This window comes from Pantherophis guttatus, chromosome 13 (genome assembly GCF_059756535.1).
Source record: "Pantherophis guttatus breed Tessera chromosome 13, ASM5975653v1, whole genome shotgun sequence".
Lineage (NCBI taxonomy): Eukaryota > Metazoa > Chordata > Lepidosauria > Squamata > Colubridae > Pantherophis > Pantherophis guttatus.
In genome coordinates, this window is record NC_142075.1 from 21071992 (window position 1) to 21089208 (window position 17217).

General features: G+C 43.0%; 1 protein-coding gene across 1 annotated transcript in view; it reads left to right on the forward strand.

The window, feature by feature from the left end:
- ARIH1 (ariadne RBR E3 ubiquitin protein ligase 1) overlaps positions 1–16987 on the forward strand; it is a 29194-nt gene extending 12207 nt beyond the window's left edge. The window contains exons 3-14 of the mRNA XM_034432581.3: positions 329–473; positions 2068–2160; positions 3312–3367; positions 5767–5833; positions 8124–8230; positions 8503–8545; positions 9593–9664; positions 11623–11753; positions 12357–12414; positions 13697–13957; positions 14713–14825; positions 16033–16987. Of these exons, the coding sequence (XP_034288472.2) occupies positions 329–473; positions 2068–2160; positions 3312–3367; positions 5767–5833; positions 8124–8230; positions 8503–8545; positions 9593–9664; positions 11623–11753; positions 12357–12414; positions 13697–13957; positions 14713–14825; positions 16033–16117 (1231 nt within the window). The 3' untranslated portion in view covers positions 16118–16987. The remainder of the gene's footprint in view (positions 1–328; positions 474–2067; positions 2161–3311; positions 3368–5766; positions 5834–8123; positions 8231–8502; positions 8546–9592; positions 9665–11622; positions 11754–12356; positions 12415–13696; positions 13958–14712; positions 14826–16032) is intronic.
- Positions 16988–17217: the final 230 nt, after the last annotated feature.

Below are 17217 nucleotides of genomic sequence, written 5' to 3' on the forward strand. Positions count from 1 at the left end.
CATTAGATGCTTACACAGCAACAGGGATTTATGTCCTGAAGTGACCCTTTGAAGCAGGGTGGCCTAGTAGTATTTTTCACAGTGCATTTTGCTGTTTTAAAAAACAAACACGAGCAATAGTTTTGTGGATTTAGAGAACCAAGACCATGTGCCTCTTCTAGCTAACAGATGAATTAAAGCACAGAAAGTTTGGGTTTATATACAGACCCCATAGCTCCTGCATGCTGGCTGGAATTATTATTTTCAGGATTTTTTTTTTTTTTTAAGGTGGATTTTTCAGAGAATTTTTTAAAAAAATATTCATTAAGCTTCATTCTTCTTTGGGTAGGTACTTTGACGGCAACTTGGAGAAGCTGTTTGCGGAATGTCATGTCATTAATCCTAGTAAAAAGTCTCGAACACGTCAGATGAACACCAGATCATCTGCACAGGACATGCCGTGTCAGATCTGCTATCTCAACTATCCGAATTCGGTGAGTGCCTTCTGAATTGTGCAACCTATAACTGAATATATATTTGAATTTTGATTTTGGAAAGCATTCGGGAAGGTTCCCTTAATCCTCTGCATAAGGCCTAGCTAGTGGTTGATTAGTCTGACCTGATCTTCGTGCTTATAGATAAAAGGTAAGACCTAAGATTGTATAAATACACCAATAAATGCCAGATAAATACCTATCTGTAATCTCTAAAATCTTGAGGGAGAAAGAAGAAAAATGCAGTGAGAAGCTATTCGTTCACTGAGATATTCAAACTCATTTTTCCTCTGCATTAGAAGAGACATAATTACATACCAACGATTCTGTTTCTCCCCGCCCACTTCGTTAAATATCTCCTAATTTCATTTCCCTTTCCTGTCTCTCTGCTTATCATGACTGCCTTGTGATCAGATTTCTGCTTCTTAAAGATTTTTGAATATGCTCCACCTAGGGGCTTTAGAGGCAAGTAGATCTGCTCACATAAGATGGTTGAAATTTGTGATCATCGCAATGATTGCACAGCTGCTGGAGCAGCAGAATCGGAAGGAAAATGCTGGTTTTACAATTAAGGCAGGAGAATTGTAAAAATTCGGAATCGGAGTCTCCCAAAGTTACATATTTTGATCACAAAAAATATTTAAAGGGATCTTTCTGGATCAGATCAAGGTTCCTCTGTATAGGTTGTCCTCACCTAATGACTAAGGCATTTTACAACTATTCAAAGTTACAATGCCCACGGAATGGGTGCTTTATAGCCTGGGAAATGACTGCCTTGTTTACTTAATGACTACTGTGGAAAAAACGCAGAAAATTACTTCCGGTCATGTATGTGCGCCTCAACTTACAACTGCAACAACTTACAGCTGAAATCCTGGGCTCAATTACAGTCGTAAGTCGAGGACAACTTATCCTTGTATCCCCAGAATATTGGGAGGTGCTTGATTGCCCAAAAGGTTTGGCAGATGCTGTAGATGGGGATGAAGTCAGCGCCTGGTATACAAAGCAGGGCTTGAAAGCAGGGTGAAATCCAGCAGGTTCTGACAGGTTCTGGAGAACCGGTAGCAGAAATTTTGAGTAGTTTGGAGAACTGGCAAATACCACCTCTGGCTGGCCCCAGAGTGGGGAGGGAATGGGGATTTTGCAGTATCCTTCCCCTGCCACACCATGCCCGCCAAGCCACGCTCACAGAACCGGTAATAAAAAAATTTGGATTTCACCACTGCTTTAAAGTTCCAACATCTGGACCTGTCCACCACCGGTCCTAAACATATTGCCTTAATGGGAGATTTTGGCGAATACGCCAGCTTGTTCATTAGGCATCTTAAATGACATTGTTTTAGTGCGAAAACCACAGGAAGGGGGTGGCAGCATGATTGGGATAGTGGGGTCAGGAATTCTGCATGCATTTCCTGGCACTTTGGTCAGTGGCCACTGGGATGAATGTTTGTGGCAGACCCTTGGGGGAGGTGGGAGACCCTCCCCCCCCCCCCGAAGCCCATGGGTTCAGTTGTTGTTTCTGTGTTATTCTGAGCGTCCGTCCAGTTTCACAGCTGCGAAAATGAATAACGCTAACGGCAATTTGTCTTTACAGTATTTCACTGGCTTGGAGTGTGGACATAAGTTTTGCATGCAGTGCTGGAGTGAATATTTAACTACCAAAATAATGGAGGAGGGCATGGGACAGGTAAAATTTCTCCCATCTTGTGTTTATACGGAAATGACGGTTTTAAAGGAAGGGCTGCATCAGGCTCCAGCTGTTCCTTTGATGAGCCCCCCTGCCTGCCCCCCCCCCAAAAAAAATTAGGAAGCAGCTGAGAGTTTGCATTGTTGGCGCTTTTCAGAAGCACCAGCAGTAGAAACTGAAAAGCTTGTTACTGAGAGAAGTCGGGTGGGGTCTTGCTGGCATGTCTTGGGCTTCTCCTTTCAAGACCTACGGGGAGAAGGGAAGCATGGAACCCCGAAGCCCATCTCAGATAGCCTGGCTCTCTGGAAGCTGGGAGGAGGAAATCCAGTTTAGACTAGTGGTTAAATGTCTATGGAGATACTTTGAAAGAAAGCACCTTTGGGGCTAATGGTCAAGGCACCAGGCTAGTAAAGAGCCTTGATGGCGCAGCAGACTAAAGTGCTATTAAATAGCACCAGCTGCCTGCAATTACTGCAAGTTCAAATCTCACCAGGCTCAAGGTTGACTCAGCCTTCCATCCTTTCGAGGTAGGTAAAATGAGGACCCAGATTATGGGGGCAATAAGATGACTTTGTATAAAAAAAGAACACCGCTTAGGGGGGGCCGAAAGCCCTACTAAGCAGGTATATATAAAAAGTAATGAAGGCTATTGCTTAACGCATTGTAAGCCGCTCTGAGTCTCTGGAGAAGGGCGGCATATAAATCGAACCAATAAATAAATAAGAAACCAGGAGACAGTGAGTTCTAGTCCTGCCTTAGGTGTGAAAGCTGGCTGGGTGACTTTAGGCCAATCACCAGGAGACTCTGAGTTCTAGTTCTGTTTTAGGCATGAAAGCCGGCTGGGTGACTTTGGGTCAAACACCAGGAGACAATGAGTTCTAGTTCCTCCTTAAGTACAGAAGTCAGTTTGGATGACTTTGGACCAGTCTCTCTTAACCCAGCTCCTTTCACAGGGTTGTTGTGGGGAAAACAGGAGGGATATAAGTAAAATAAATAGGCACAGTCTTGCACTGGTTTGGAATTGCAAAAAAAATATAAAAAATGTTTCTGTAGAGTTTTTTCTTTTTTTGAGACATCAATACCTAAACTAATCAGATGTGTTCTTTTGTGTCTTCTCTTTCTTTCCATCACTTCTCGGATGTCCTTGCTAGACAATCTCATGCCCGGCTCACGGCTGTGATATCTTGGTTGATGACAATACAGTTATGTAAGTATTGCGGTTGACGCAGTTTCAGTAACGCTTGCATTTTCTGAAGCTTTTACGCCGATGGCTTGGCTCCACCGTCTACGGAGGGATGAGTCAACCGCGTTGTTAACATCCCAGGACTCTCGTCCCTGTGGGCCTCTCAGGAACAGGGAACTTTCCCCACCAAAGTGGGCTTTTGCTGCCCACTCCTTCCTCTCTTAACTTGCCATGAGCCGTGGTGGCGCAGTGGTTAGAATGCAGCATTGCAGGCTGACTCTTCCCACTGTCAGGAGTTCGATCCTGACCGGCTCAAGGTTGACTCAGCCTCCTGTCTTTCCGAGGTCGGTAAAATGAGGACCCAGATTCTCGGGGGGAAATAGGCTGAATCTGTAAACCGCTTAGAGAGGGGCTGTAAAGCCCTGTGAAGCGGTATATAAGTCTTAAGTGCTATCAATAAGTACCAAGTGCTACTTACTCCATTGTTTGATCAAGAATGAAGATGCAGCATCAGGCCCTTCCTTTCGTGTACAAATAGTCCTCGACTTACGACCCCAATTCGGCCCCAAATTCCCATTGCTAAGCAAGACAGTTGTTAAGTGAGTTTTGTCCCATTTTGCGGCTGACCTTGCCACCGTTGTTAAGGGGATCACCGTAGCGGTTAAGTTAGTGGCACGGTTGTTAAATGAATCCGGCTTCCCCATTGACTTGACTCATCAGAAGGTCTCCAAAGGGGAATCCCGTGACCCCGGGATCCTGCAACCGTCGTAAATACGAGTCAGTTGCCAAGCATCTGAATTTTGATCCCCTGACCGAGGAGATGCTTCGACGGTCCTAAGTGTGAAAAACGGTCCTAAGTCACATTTTTCAGTGTCGTCGTAACTTGGAATGGTCACTAAACGAACTCTTATAAATCGAGGACTACCTGTACTTTTGCGAGAGGGTCATAATGGGAAGGGAGCAGGATGGAAGCAGATAAAAGGGATAGAGGGGTGGAAGAACGGTGGCGTAAACTCGGAAACGGCTTTGAACTGTGTTGATCGAGATCGTTAAGAATTGTTTCTCTTTAAGTCACCCAAAATTGGGACCGAACTTCCCCGGTGCTGTTTCCACAGCTTTGAAGCAAAGCAGAGTGACTCTGAAGCCCAAATTAGGTCATCTAATAAATCCAATTCATGATCTCACAGCCTTGCTTGACACAGTTGGGCTCTTGCGTAATCCTTTCCAGGAATAAAATGCTGGGTTTGAATGAATCCCTTTGGCCCTTTTGATCCTGCGGAAGGGACTTCAGAGATCCTTCCTTTCTCAATAGTCTGTCCTACCATTTGCATGTTAAACTCAGGTGGGGGTGGGGGAGATTACATTATTTGCAGGGGAGTTTGGTCTTCCCACGTGTAAATCGTATATAGCCATTCGTTTCCTGATTCGTAAATCTGAAATACTCCCGGTTAAAACCTTGTGAGTTTAAACTGCCTCAGGCAAACCCCTTCTTTTTGGCCTGGCATTTGACTAAGTTGTTGCTGGCACTGTTACAGTGGTTATATCAGCTGTGTAGGCAGCTCTTTCTGAGATGCATTTCCTGCCTCTCTAGGAGTTGCCTTTAGCTGCTCCTGTGAGGCATTTTCCGGTTCCTGTCATATGTATATATAGAGTAGAGTAGAGTAGAGTAGAGTAGAGTAGAGTAGAATTTAGAAGAATAGAATAGAATAGAATAGAATAGAATAGAATAGAATAGAATAGAATAGAATAGAATAGAATAGAAGAATAAGAATAAGAATAAGAATAAGAATAAGAATAAGAATAAGAATAAGAATTCTTTATTGGCCAAGTGTGATTGGACACACATGGAATTTGTCTTCGGTGCATATGCTCTCAGTGTACATAAAAAGACAAGATACATTCATCAAGAATCAAGGTACAACATTTAATGATAGTCATAGGGAACAAATAAGCAATCAAACCATATTAGGAAACAGTCGATATAAACCGTAAGGATACAAGCAACAAGGTTACAGTCATACAGTCATAAGTGGGAGGAGATGGGTGATAGGAACGACAAGAAGATTAATAGTAATGCAGTAATATATATATACTCCCAACGATGGCTTATCACTGTGTTAACTGCATTTTGATTAAACATCTTGAAAGAGGCACCTCTCAGGAAGGGGGCATTCTGCAGTCAGGGTGCCACTTTCAGAAGGGCCAGCTTTCCTGTAAAGATTTAATTTAATTTTTTTTGCTGTGGTAGAACAAAGGCCATGCACAGCAAGATAGTGTGGGGAGAGCCACTCCTTTAAATATTGGGGCTTTATTGCTAAGGGAGACTGTTTTTCTCGAAAACGCATTCATTGGGTAAGAAGGTTGGACTCCCTAAGGGAACAAGGTTTTCTGAATGGAATATTATCTTTCTCTTCTCTTTGTAGGCGCCTGATCACAGATTCAAAAGTTAAATTAAAGTACCAGCATTTAATAACTAATAGTTTTGTAGAGGTGAGTGTTCGGTTTAAAACTATATACTAAGGTGACTTGGTATAGGGGAATTTCTTCCATTTGTTTTAGGATTCCTTGATATGTTAGAAGCCATTTAAATACGTGGGGGTGTTGTTGATTGATCAGTGGTGTTCGCTTTTTTGGTTCCATTCTCAGCATTTGATGGCCAAGTACCCATTATGGTTGTGAGTGTCTTTAGGTCAACAACTGGCTCTAATGAGACATCATTTTAAAAGCTACAATATTGCTTTGGCTCCAAATCTAAAATCCCTGTCCACGTGAAGGCCACGGTTTTACAGAAGTATTTTAGCCACATGGTTTGGTTGACAGTTGGAGAGAAACCACTTACTAGCTTCTCATATCTTCATAATAACGCGAAAGGACTGTTAATGAATTAAATTCATCTTTAGATCTAGATGGCGGCTTATAATATCTGCTAAAACTAGGTTGCTTCCAAAATACTAGGAGGTGTGCAAGAGACCATGCAGTCTTTAGATCTTAATTGTCAGAAAAGTGTGCATGTAACTATGCACTTGTGAGAGGTCAGTGATGTTAATCAACAAGTGCCAAATCTCGACAACAGCAGCCGGCTTTGTGAATGTCTGGTCTGTTGTGTGATGCTGAACCCACAGCCTCAACAGGATGTCGTTGAACGAAGAGACAGGCAGGAATGGGCCAGTCCTGGAGAACAGTCTTCCAGTATTTGAGGTGCTGCCACAGAGAAGAGGGGGTCAACCTGTTTTCCAAAGCACCAGAAGGCAAGACAAGAAACAATGGATGGAAATTAATCAAGGAGAGAAGCAACCTAGAATTAAGGAGGAATTTCCTAACAGTGAGGACAATTAATCAACGGAATGGTTTGCCTTCGGAACTTGTGGGTGCTCCAACACTGGAAGTTTTTTTTAAAAAAAGATTGGACGGTCATTTGGCTGAAATGGTATGGGGTCTCCTGCTTGAGCAGGGGGTTGGACTAGAAGACTTCCAAGGTTCCTTCCAACTCTATTTTGATTGATTGATTGATTGATTGATTGATGATAGCAATTCTTCTCCAACCCAACTTGCTTGCAGTTCTGAATTCGTTTATTTAAATCTTAAGTAAGAAAGCATGAAGAAGGCTGGAATTCGTTTGGATGAACCTTTAGGTCTCCCTCATTTCCCCCCCCCCCCCACTGTGCGTGCATTCGTTCTGACTTCCAGTTTGTTCCAACAAAGAGTAAACGGATAAATTGTTTACTTGTGAATTACATCTGGTGGAAGGTGGAATGCTTCTGGAGAAATGAAATGATTAGTCCAACCTTTCTGAACTGGGTGCCGTCCAAATGTAACAACTCCAGAATTTTAAGACTTGTCTATGGAAAATCTCAATCATCCAAGGACATGGTTGGCCCAAAGGTGCTTTTCCAAAAGGCAACTGGACTTTCTTTCTTTTTTGAAGGCAACTGGACTTTCTTTTTTTTTTCTCCCCCCTCTTTCCTTCCTTTGCTTTTTAATCCAAGAAGCTTCGTCCAAGTAGAACTGAAGAAGCTACTTGGATGAAAAATGAAACGTTTTCAAAGGAAAAAAAAAAACCCAAGAAAGTCCAAGTTGCCTTTTGGAAAAGCACCGTTGGGACAAGTTATGGCTTGCTTCTAACTAAAGCTATGGAATTACCTTTGAATAGGAAGAGAAAATAACAGCAGGCTAGTCTCCACTAGCTTTGGATGAAGCTTTGGATAAAGGATTTCTGGCAAGAGAAGGGAATGGGATGGACTCTTAGCAAGCCATCTTTCAGTGCAATCTGTCAGCATTCCAGAAAAAATCCCAACTCCAAATAAAAACTCTGAAGCAAGCATTTTTCGAAGTTCTATTTACTAGAATAGGTAAATTGGCACATCTGGGAAAACCCGAATCTGAGAGGTCTGGGTTTTCCCTCAGTAAATCAAAACCCCCAAAACCATCCCCTCAGTCCTCAGACGATCACATGCTCCAATCACTGTCCGTCCCATCTCGAGACCTCACTCTGACCACTCCTTCTCCAGATGCAGGATCTCCCTGACCTTGACCGACAGGAAGAATGCTATGATGTCTACAGACAACTCCTCTACTAAATCCCCCTCCCTCCTACTTTCCCACACATGAGAAGGTGGCAGCACGGAAGCTTCCAGCCTAATATGGCTTCCAAAACTGACACAATCTGTCCCTGCCTTCCCTGCAATAAACCCCCCGCCACGAATTGAAAGCAGTGAGGCTGTGCCAGTTTTTGTTCTCAGATTTCTTCTGTGCTAACAATGGTCGGTTTTGTTTCCTGCAGTGCAATCGACTGTTAAAATGGTGTCCTGCTCCAGATTGCCACCATGTTGTCAAAGTACAGTATCCTGATGCTAAGCCCGTTCGCTGTAAATGTGGCCGGCAGTTTTGGTAAGCAGGTTGGACGATAAGAGCACCAAGGCTAGATTTTGGTACCTTGGCATGGTGGGGGGAAATCAGCCTTGGCTTCCTCTGATAGCCCCAACCCAAAGGAACACGGGCTACTGAATATTTTGGGGGGACAGGCAGACTGCTGACTGCCGGTCATAAATTAAGCTTGTGGGTTACAGCAAAGCTCTGTATCTTAAAACATTCCATTTTTTTTTAAGTATTGCTTAACTGGAAAACTGTCTAAAAAAAAATATTCTAAATGTTTGTTGCAGTTTTAACTGTGGCGAGAACTGGCATGATCCTGTTAAATGCAAGGTGAGCTTTTTTAGCTTTCTGGGTTGCATCTCACGTGTAGCAGTAGAGGAAAGTAATATGGCTTCAGGGGATCAGCATAGCAGCAGCAGTACATGAAAGTTAGGATAACTTTTGAAGAATAAGCCAAGAGGCAGAGGGTTTCACTTCAGGCCCACTTCAGGCCTCCCGCCCGGTTCATAGTTTGCGTGGCCCACCCTAGCCCTTTTCCAAGGAAGTTGGAATGAATCACTCAAAATCGGGGTGAGCAAACAAACACACAGTTCTCTGATTGGAAAGAATTTTGTATAAACTGAAGACGTGCGATCAGCTCCGCATGGTGAGATTTGAAACTCACTCCTAACTGCCTTGTTTCCCCGAAAATAAGACCCAACCAGAAAATAAGTCCTAGCATGGTTTTTCAGGATGCTTGTAATATAAGCCCTGCCCCCAAAATAAGCCCCAGTTAAGATTGTGAGCCAGATGGGTGCATTTAGTACCGTATAAAGGTTGTTATTATTATTTTCCCCAAAATAAAACCTAACCAGAAAATAAGCCCTAATGCGTCTTTTGGAGCAAAAATTAATATAAGACCCGGTCTTATTTTGGGGGGAACACAGTATTTCCTACTGCTTTTTTTGGTGTCCTGAGAAAGATGCTTTGGACCTGAACTGGCTTGAATAAGTAAATATTTTTTTTTACAATTGTTTCTCAAGATGATATGAGTCTACTTGTATATATTCAACTAGATCTTTCATCCACGAGGCCAGGAATTTTAAATTTTATGACAGCTGTAAACTTTACGTTCATTGATGTTTTATTTTAAATCCTGCTGTGCTCTTTCTTGCCTGATTCCTTTTGGTTTTAGGTAGTTATTTATTCCTTAAATGTTTTAAAATAATTGGGGGAAAAAAAATTTTTTTTACAATGTTGCTTATTGTAGAGAACCTGAAGGTGCTGTCCCATATTTCTGTAGGCAGTCCCTTACATCCGATAAACTCTTAATTTAGGAATCCTACAATGATGGCATTAGAACAATTGTGGTTTTTTCCCCCCCTCTCTCCCGGACAGTGGTTAAAGAAATGGATTAAGAAGTGTGATGATGACAGTGAAACTTCGAATTGGATTGCAGCAAACACAAAGGTTTGGTGGTTTGTTTCTCTGGCTCGACACCCTCACAATAACAGTCTCTTTTCTCCCTTACAAGAACGTTCTGTGAAGTCTGACAATTCCTTTTGCATATAGTGAGCGATAATTTTTGCCTGTAAACAATAGCTCTTTGGTTTCCTCTCTTTCCAATTCAAATAACTGAAGAGTCAAAAAAAAAAAAAAAGGACCAGTATCTATTACGCCTGGTTTTGGGGTTGTTGTTTTGTTTTGTTTTTAATTGCTGAAATATCAGGAGTTTATTGTCTTAACTGAGGAGAATTAACAAACTTGCAATTATTAAAGGCAACTCAGATCAGGAATGGGACTTGTTTTTGCCATTTCTGGAAACGCAGGAAGGTGTCTTCTGCTCTAATCTGGCAATTGATCCATTGCCGTATTGATCTACAGTGCCTTTCCCAAGATTCAGGCAAATTTTTTACCGAGCCCTTCTGTGCAAATTGCAAAACGTGACCTATGTCCTCGAGATACGCAGCCCTTTCTAACCTCAGATTTCTGGAAATGGGCCCCATCTCAAAACGGGTGGCCCATTTTACTCTTTTTAGACAAGCTGTTCAACTAACTCTGTACAGTCTTTCGTTGTCGCTGGCGGAGAAGAGGAAGTGGTTAAGGTGTGTGTGGGGGAGAAAGTAGACGAGTTTTACTCTCTCAAAATAGTGAGATCGGGGCCATTTGGTATACCTGATTCAAAATATTGTTTACATAGCCCATAAGTAACCTCTGGACTTTATGGCCTCAAGACAGGGCGATGGCCACTAATGTGGACTGCTTTGAGAGGGATTTGTATAAATTCAGGAAGGAGAGGTGGATTGGAGAATTTGTAGACTCAGACTTATTATCCACACACAGTAGTAGGGGAAACAAAGGTGTGGGATGAGTTTGTTTTCTTCTGATGAGCATCCTGGCAGCGTTTTGTTAGACAGAAACAAAAATGCTGGACTACAGTGGTCCTTACCTCAATAGACAGGTGCTAAGTATCTTCTTAGATATTTAGAAAGGATGAGCGCCAAAGAATTGAGGCCTTTGAACTCTGGTGCTGGAGAAGACTCCTGCAAGTCCCTTGGACTGCAAGGTGATCCAACCGGTCAGTCCTAGAGGAGATCAACCCTGACTGCTCTTTAGAAGGCCAGATCCTGAAGATGAAACTCAAATAATGAGAAGGAAGGACTCCCTGGAGAAGAGCCTAATGCTGGGAAAGACTGAGGGTAAAAGACAAAGGGGATAACAGAGAATGAGGTGGCTGGATGGAGTCACTGAAGCAGTCGGGGTGAGCTTAAATAGACTCCAGAGGATGGTAGAGGACAGGAAGGCCTGGAGGAATGTTGTCCATGGGGTCGCGATGGGTCAGACACAACTTCCCAACTAACAACAACAACAACAAAGTATCTTCACTACCCTTCTTCTAGGGCTTGTCAATGCGTTCAGAATTTATTTAATATTACAAGCTAGTGTTTTTCAACCTCGATCATTTTAAGTTGTGTTTGGCTTCAGCTCTCAGAATGCCCCAGCCAGCATGGGAGTTGAAGTCCACACATCTTAAAATGGCTCAGATTGAGAAATACTTGTTACAAGGCCTATTTATAAATTAAAGAAAATTAGTAATAGATTAATCTACTGGTAATCGACACAGAGAGAGCGTGTACCACATGAAGGTTTTTCTATAAAAGTTGAGCTGGAAGCAGTGGAATTCTTACTGGTTGTGTTCTCATTACACAAGACCAACTTTTTCTGCTGCTTAAGGCAGTGGCGGGAAGCCATTTGACAGCTAAAAGTGCAATCCAAGGAGCCTTTTAATTTCATCCGCCCTCCACTATCTCCTTTAAGTCTTTTTTTTCCTACTAATAATAGGGGTGATTAATAATAATGCTGTTTTAAATAGGATGAATAATGCCCTGCTGGTTTTTTGATCTCACCACCCTTCCTGTTGTCTGCAGGAGTGTCCCAAATGTCACGTGACCATCGAAAAAGATGGCGGCTGCAACCACATGGTCTGTCGGAACCAGAATTGTAAAGCAGAGTTTTGCTGGGTGTGTCTCGGCCCATGGGAGCCGCATGGATCTGCCTGGTACATTTGAATAAATTCTTATGGGGGTTTGGGAGCTGTTGGATGGTTAGCAACGTTTTTCTGTAGGAGGAGCGAGCCTCAACAGATAATTGCTGCATATGGATGAAAAAACAATATTTTTATAAACTCTCTATTACTTGTGGTGAGAAGATAGGAGCTTCAGAGAAACCCTAGTCTGGTTTGTCTCAACCTTTTAGCAATTTTAAGCTGCATGGACTTCCAGCTCCCAGAATTCCCCAGCCAGCATGTGGAAGAAGTTGTGGAGGGAATAATTCCAAATCAGTTTGAGCAAAGCACAGTTCTCTGCCTGATCAACTCAGCATGGTTGAGTTTGAAATTCACTTCTGTTTCCCACCGTTTTTTGGCATCCTTTGAAGGATGTTTTGGACCTGAAGTGGTTCTTCTTGCTGGCTGGGGAATTCTGGGAATTGAAGTCCACTTATCTAGGTTGAGAAACACTTCTCTAAGCTGACCACAAAAGAGATTTTGTCCTGTTTACAGTAATATGCTAATGAATGAATGAATGAATCCAGAACTTGGCCTGACAGATATAAATAAGAAGGGATCGTTTTAGAAATCTACATATTCACAAACCTCTTTCAGGTACAATTGCAACCGCTACAACGAGGATGATGCCAAGGCAGCAAGAGATGCCCAAGAGGTGAGTTCATCACTCTTGGCAACCCTCTGCATCAGGAAGCTGTTGACCGCTTGCTAGTCTCTCTCTCTCTCTAGTTGACCAGATGGAGAATGTGGAGTAGGGTGAGCTTCCAGCCTGAAACCCACAACAAGCGGCCAATTTATTTATTGCTTTCTGATGTCAGAGTTCTTGGCTAATTCGTACAAGGAGGCCATTGAAGCTGTTATGCTTTCCCCCTTTCTTTCCTCAAAGCAGTTCTTCTTGAGATGTTCTGCTGTGGATAGACTTGGTACACTGGATGTTGTCGCTGTTTATGTGGTTTTCTTTTATTGACATTCTGGCTGCACACCATCCCTTCTGCCTGGAAGATCTTCTTTTCATGTATCTTCATGGGAAAAAAAATTAATCTGTTAGATCTTTAGTATTATGAAAAAGCCTGTTATTCCCATTTATAGACCACCCAATCTTTAAGAAACTCTTGGCAGTTTACAGATCTTTTTAATCATGAAAGCTGTTTCTCTAGGCTGCAGACTGCCTGGGAGCCTTCTGCTACGATTTGGGGTTATAGCAGGGATCATCTTTTCTCTTTTCCCCATCCTTAACAATTCATCCTTTATTGTCAACGCACAACATGTGCATAACATTACATGATAATATATTGCACCGATATGAACACGTTGCGCTGGCCCTGCAAGTCTTATCATACTATATGCTTATGATGTTAGTTGCTGTTCTTCAGCCTGTTCATACGACTGGCTATGCTTCTCTATCTCCTGCCCGGTTGGTAGGAGAGTAAAGAAGTGCTGACCAGGGTGTGAATCATCCCTGAGGATTTTCCTCACTTTTCTCAGGCAGCGAGTCCTGGCGATTTCATTCTAGTGATGTCAGGGGGCAGCCCACGATGTTTTGTGCCGTGCTCATCCTCTTGAGCCTCAACCATTTTTCAGCCACCCATAAATAAAACACATCTGCGCCTAAATAAAATTTGGCTACCAAGCAAGCTCGAAAATCTTTTCGTGTCTCTGTGACCTTAAGAAATTTGAGCCACTTCACCAAGTTATTTAAGTTATTTTTGGGTTTGTGCTGGAAGGGGAAGTTGTGTCAGGTGGTACCCCAGGGTATCAGATTCAGGGCTTCCCCTGGAGTACTTGCTGAACGAGGCCAAGGCTTGCCCCCCACCCCTTCCTCTGCCCCCCCTGCCCCGTTTGCCTCGGGGATCCCTCCTTTGCCCCAGGGGAGCCTCTAAGGATTGCTCTGCTTTAATTCTCGCTTTTCCATTTCGCTAATGGGGAATCAAACGCAGCGCTCCAGAGCCGCCCTTCAGAGGTACCTCTTCTACTGCAACCGCTACATGAACCACATGCAGAGCTTGCGCTTTGAGCACAAACTCTACGCCCAAGTCAAGCAGAAGATGGAAGAGATGCAGCAGCACAACATGTCCTGGATCGAAGTCCAGTTCCTGAAGAAAGCGGTCGACGTCCTCTGCCAGTGCCGTGCCACGCTCATGTACACCTACGTCTTTGCCTTCTACCTCAAAAAGAATAACCAATCCATTATCTTTGAGGTAAGAGGCCCCTTCGGTGCCCTTGAAATCTCCTGGGACGCTTGTCTAACTGCCCTGGATTTGGTTGGGAGAATAAAAATAGCAATAGCACTTAGACTTCTATACCGCTTCTCGGTGCTTTACAGCCCTAAGTCAGCCTATTGCCCCCCACAACAATCTGGGTCCTCGTTTTACTGACTTCAGAAGGATGGAAGGCTGAGTAAACCTTGAGCCAGTGAGAATCGAACTCCTGGCAGTGGGCAGAGTAAGTCTACAATTCTAACATTCTGCATTCTAACCATTGCACCACTACAGAAGGAAGGACGATAGCAATAGCACTTAAGACTTATATACCGATTTACAGTGCTTTACAGCCCTCTTTAAGTGGTTTACAGAGTCATCCTATCGTCCCCAACAATCTGGGGCCTCATTTTACCAACTTTGGAAGGATTGAAGGCTGACATTCCGCTTCTCTGCTACTCTGTGCCAAGTTTGGCCTTGCTCTGCGTCTGGAAATTAGCTCTCTGGCAGTATTCCACGTGAGATAGGTGGCTGTTGATAACCTTCCTCTGAAAAGACTGTTTATCAAGTCTTGCGGACTGTAAATGAAAGTAATTTACAGCCGTATAAATCAAAGAGGTTTTGCGGGACTACGATTATGCTTTATACTCTCTAAGGAAGCTTAGGTCAGAACAAATCACTATTCTGATGTGTATGGGTTGTTTTTTTTTAACCAAAAGAGTTAAAAGTTTTATCGGAGTGTTTTTCACTTTTAGAATAATCAAGCAGACTTGGAAAATGCTACCGAGGTCCTTTCTGGGTATCTGGAACGAGATATATCTCAAGACTCGCTGCAGGATATAAAGCAGAAAGTGCAAGATAAATACAGGTACCCCCTTTGTTTCAGACAGCACGGCTCAAAAATATGTACCATTGATCTTGAATTCACCTGTAGAAGATTTGAATGGGCAGGAAACTTATTCCTTCGGTGGCCACTTTTGATTCAAGCGAATGTTCAAGACTGTTGAAATGGAAAAACAAAAAAGAAAAAAACCCCAAACGTGCAATATAGGAATTAAATTAACAGTTAAAACGTGGGCGAAAGAAGTGCTTTGCTCCTCTATTGAGAGTTTGAAGGCCCAATTCAGCTCCTGAAGGATTATATTCTATAAATCTGGAAGCTAATCATGAAAATGGTTTCTCCGTTGTGCTGAATAATCGTGGGAGCATCTGCAGAAGGACTGCTCCTGCAGATCTTAATCGCTAGATGGATTTGTAAAATAGAGTCAGCGCCTCTTAAATCCATATTTTTCAACCGTGGCTACTTCTAAGACATGTGGACTGCAACTCCCAGAATTCCCCAGCCAGCCATGCTGGCTGGGGGATTGTGGGAGTTGAAGTCCACAAGTCTTAAAGTTGCCAAATTAGGAGAACCCAGCACTAGAGCAAAACATGACTGACTGGAGGATTGTGGGAGTTGAAGTCCAGACATCTTAAAGTACTGTATTTTTCGGAGTATAAGATGCACCTTAGTTTTTGGGAGGAAAATAAGAAAAAAGCTGATTGGCAGGTGGATCGGCCTCCCGGAATACCCCCAATCAGCTGTTTCCAGAGGTGAATTTTAGCAACAGGTTCCTTGGTTGTGAGCTCTGTGCCTTTTTTTTTTTTTTTTTTTGCTTTTTTCCCTCCCTCTTAAGCTTCTGAAACCCCCTTTCAGAAAAAACTTTCTTTTCTGCCTCTGAAAGCCTCTGAAACAGCTTCAGAAAAAAAATCCTCTGAAGCTCTGTTCGGAGGCTTTTTTTCCGAAGCTTTGTTTCTGATGCTTTTTTCAGCCTCTGAAACCTCCATTTGAGAAGCTGATTTTCACCCTCTTTTTGGGGGGAAAAAGGTGCGTCTTATACCAGTAGTCAAGGTTGAGACCGTTTTAACTGCATAGGAAGAATTATTTGCATGTGACTGGCAAGACCATGTGCCCAGTTCCTCAACTCCACCCAAAGGCAAAACCTCGTTGCTTTTAAATGTATTTTTCCCCCCGAAATGTTTCGGCCTTGGCATCTAAAGGCGCTCGCCTCCCCCTTTTTTTCCCCCCCTTGCAGATACTGCGAGAGTCGACGAAGGGTGTTGCTGCAACATGTGCATGAAGGCTATGAAAAGGACCTGTGGGAATATATCGAGGACTGAAAAGTGGCCTGCATAAAACGAACTCTGAAAAATCTTTTCCCATCTAGAGTGCTCATACCATTCAGACAAAAACCCACATACACACACACAAACACACACACAAAAGGGGGCACCACGCCTATTACACCGCTGGTCTGTAGTACCGGAATTCTGTTTCATTTTTTTTTTTCTCTCTTTTCTCTTTTTGTTAATGGAAAAAAAAATTTAAGTAAATTATATTGTAATAAAAAAAAAAGGTAGATAAACCATTGTACAACAGTATTCTAGGTGGCCAGTGTGACAGACGCACTAAAAGCAAAAAGCAGCCTTCCGACTTTTAACTCGTAGCTTCCTTCCCTGAGCTGACTTTTTTTTTTCTTTCTCTCTCTCTCTCCTCCTCTGCATACGACCGATGAAATTTAAAACAAGTTTCTTGACGCTGCTGTTCATGTCCGACCAGCCGTTTTTGATGTACTTTGGTATGAGATTTTTCCCCTACGCCCCCTCCCCTCCCTTCCTGCCCCTCTCCCCCACCCCTCTGTAACAAATACACACCAGTTCATGGGTGGTGAATGTTGTTTGGCTTATTGTAAAGATGATTTTTGGGGTCAGGTGGGGAGGAGGAGGGGAGGGCGGGGAGGGGGGGGGGAGGAAAGGGGCACCAAACAAGGAAAATCAAAAACAAAACAAAAAAAAAAAAACCCACTTTGTATATGACTTTTAAAAAAAAAATACGAAAACGAAAAACAAAAGAGGACAACACAGTATTTTTCAAAATTGTAAATAGCGTATATGCATGGATAAAAAAAAAAGGAGCAAGCGTGGCACGTGTTTGCATAATGTTTAATTACAAAAAAAAAATATTTATTCTTTAAAAACCTTCAAGATGTCTATTTGCCGTGCATTTCTTCTTCTTCTTCTTCTTTTTTTTCCCAGTTTGCTTTTTATTCAAGGGAAGGGTGGGTGGGTGGGGTAGGGAGGGGGCAGTGGGCGCTGCTGTAAACAGCTCGTTCTCCCGGCTCAAACAAGATAAAATTGATGGGGGGGGGGGTTATTTTGTGGGGAGAGGGGGGGGTTCCTCTTCCTTTCACTCCTTGCAACCCATTCCTTGTTCGGGTGTG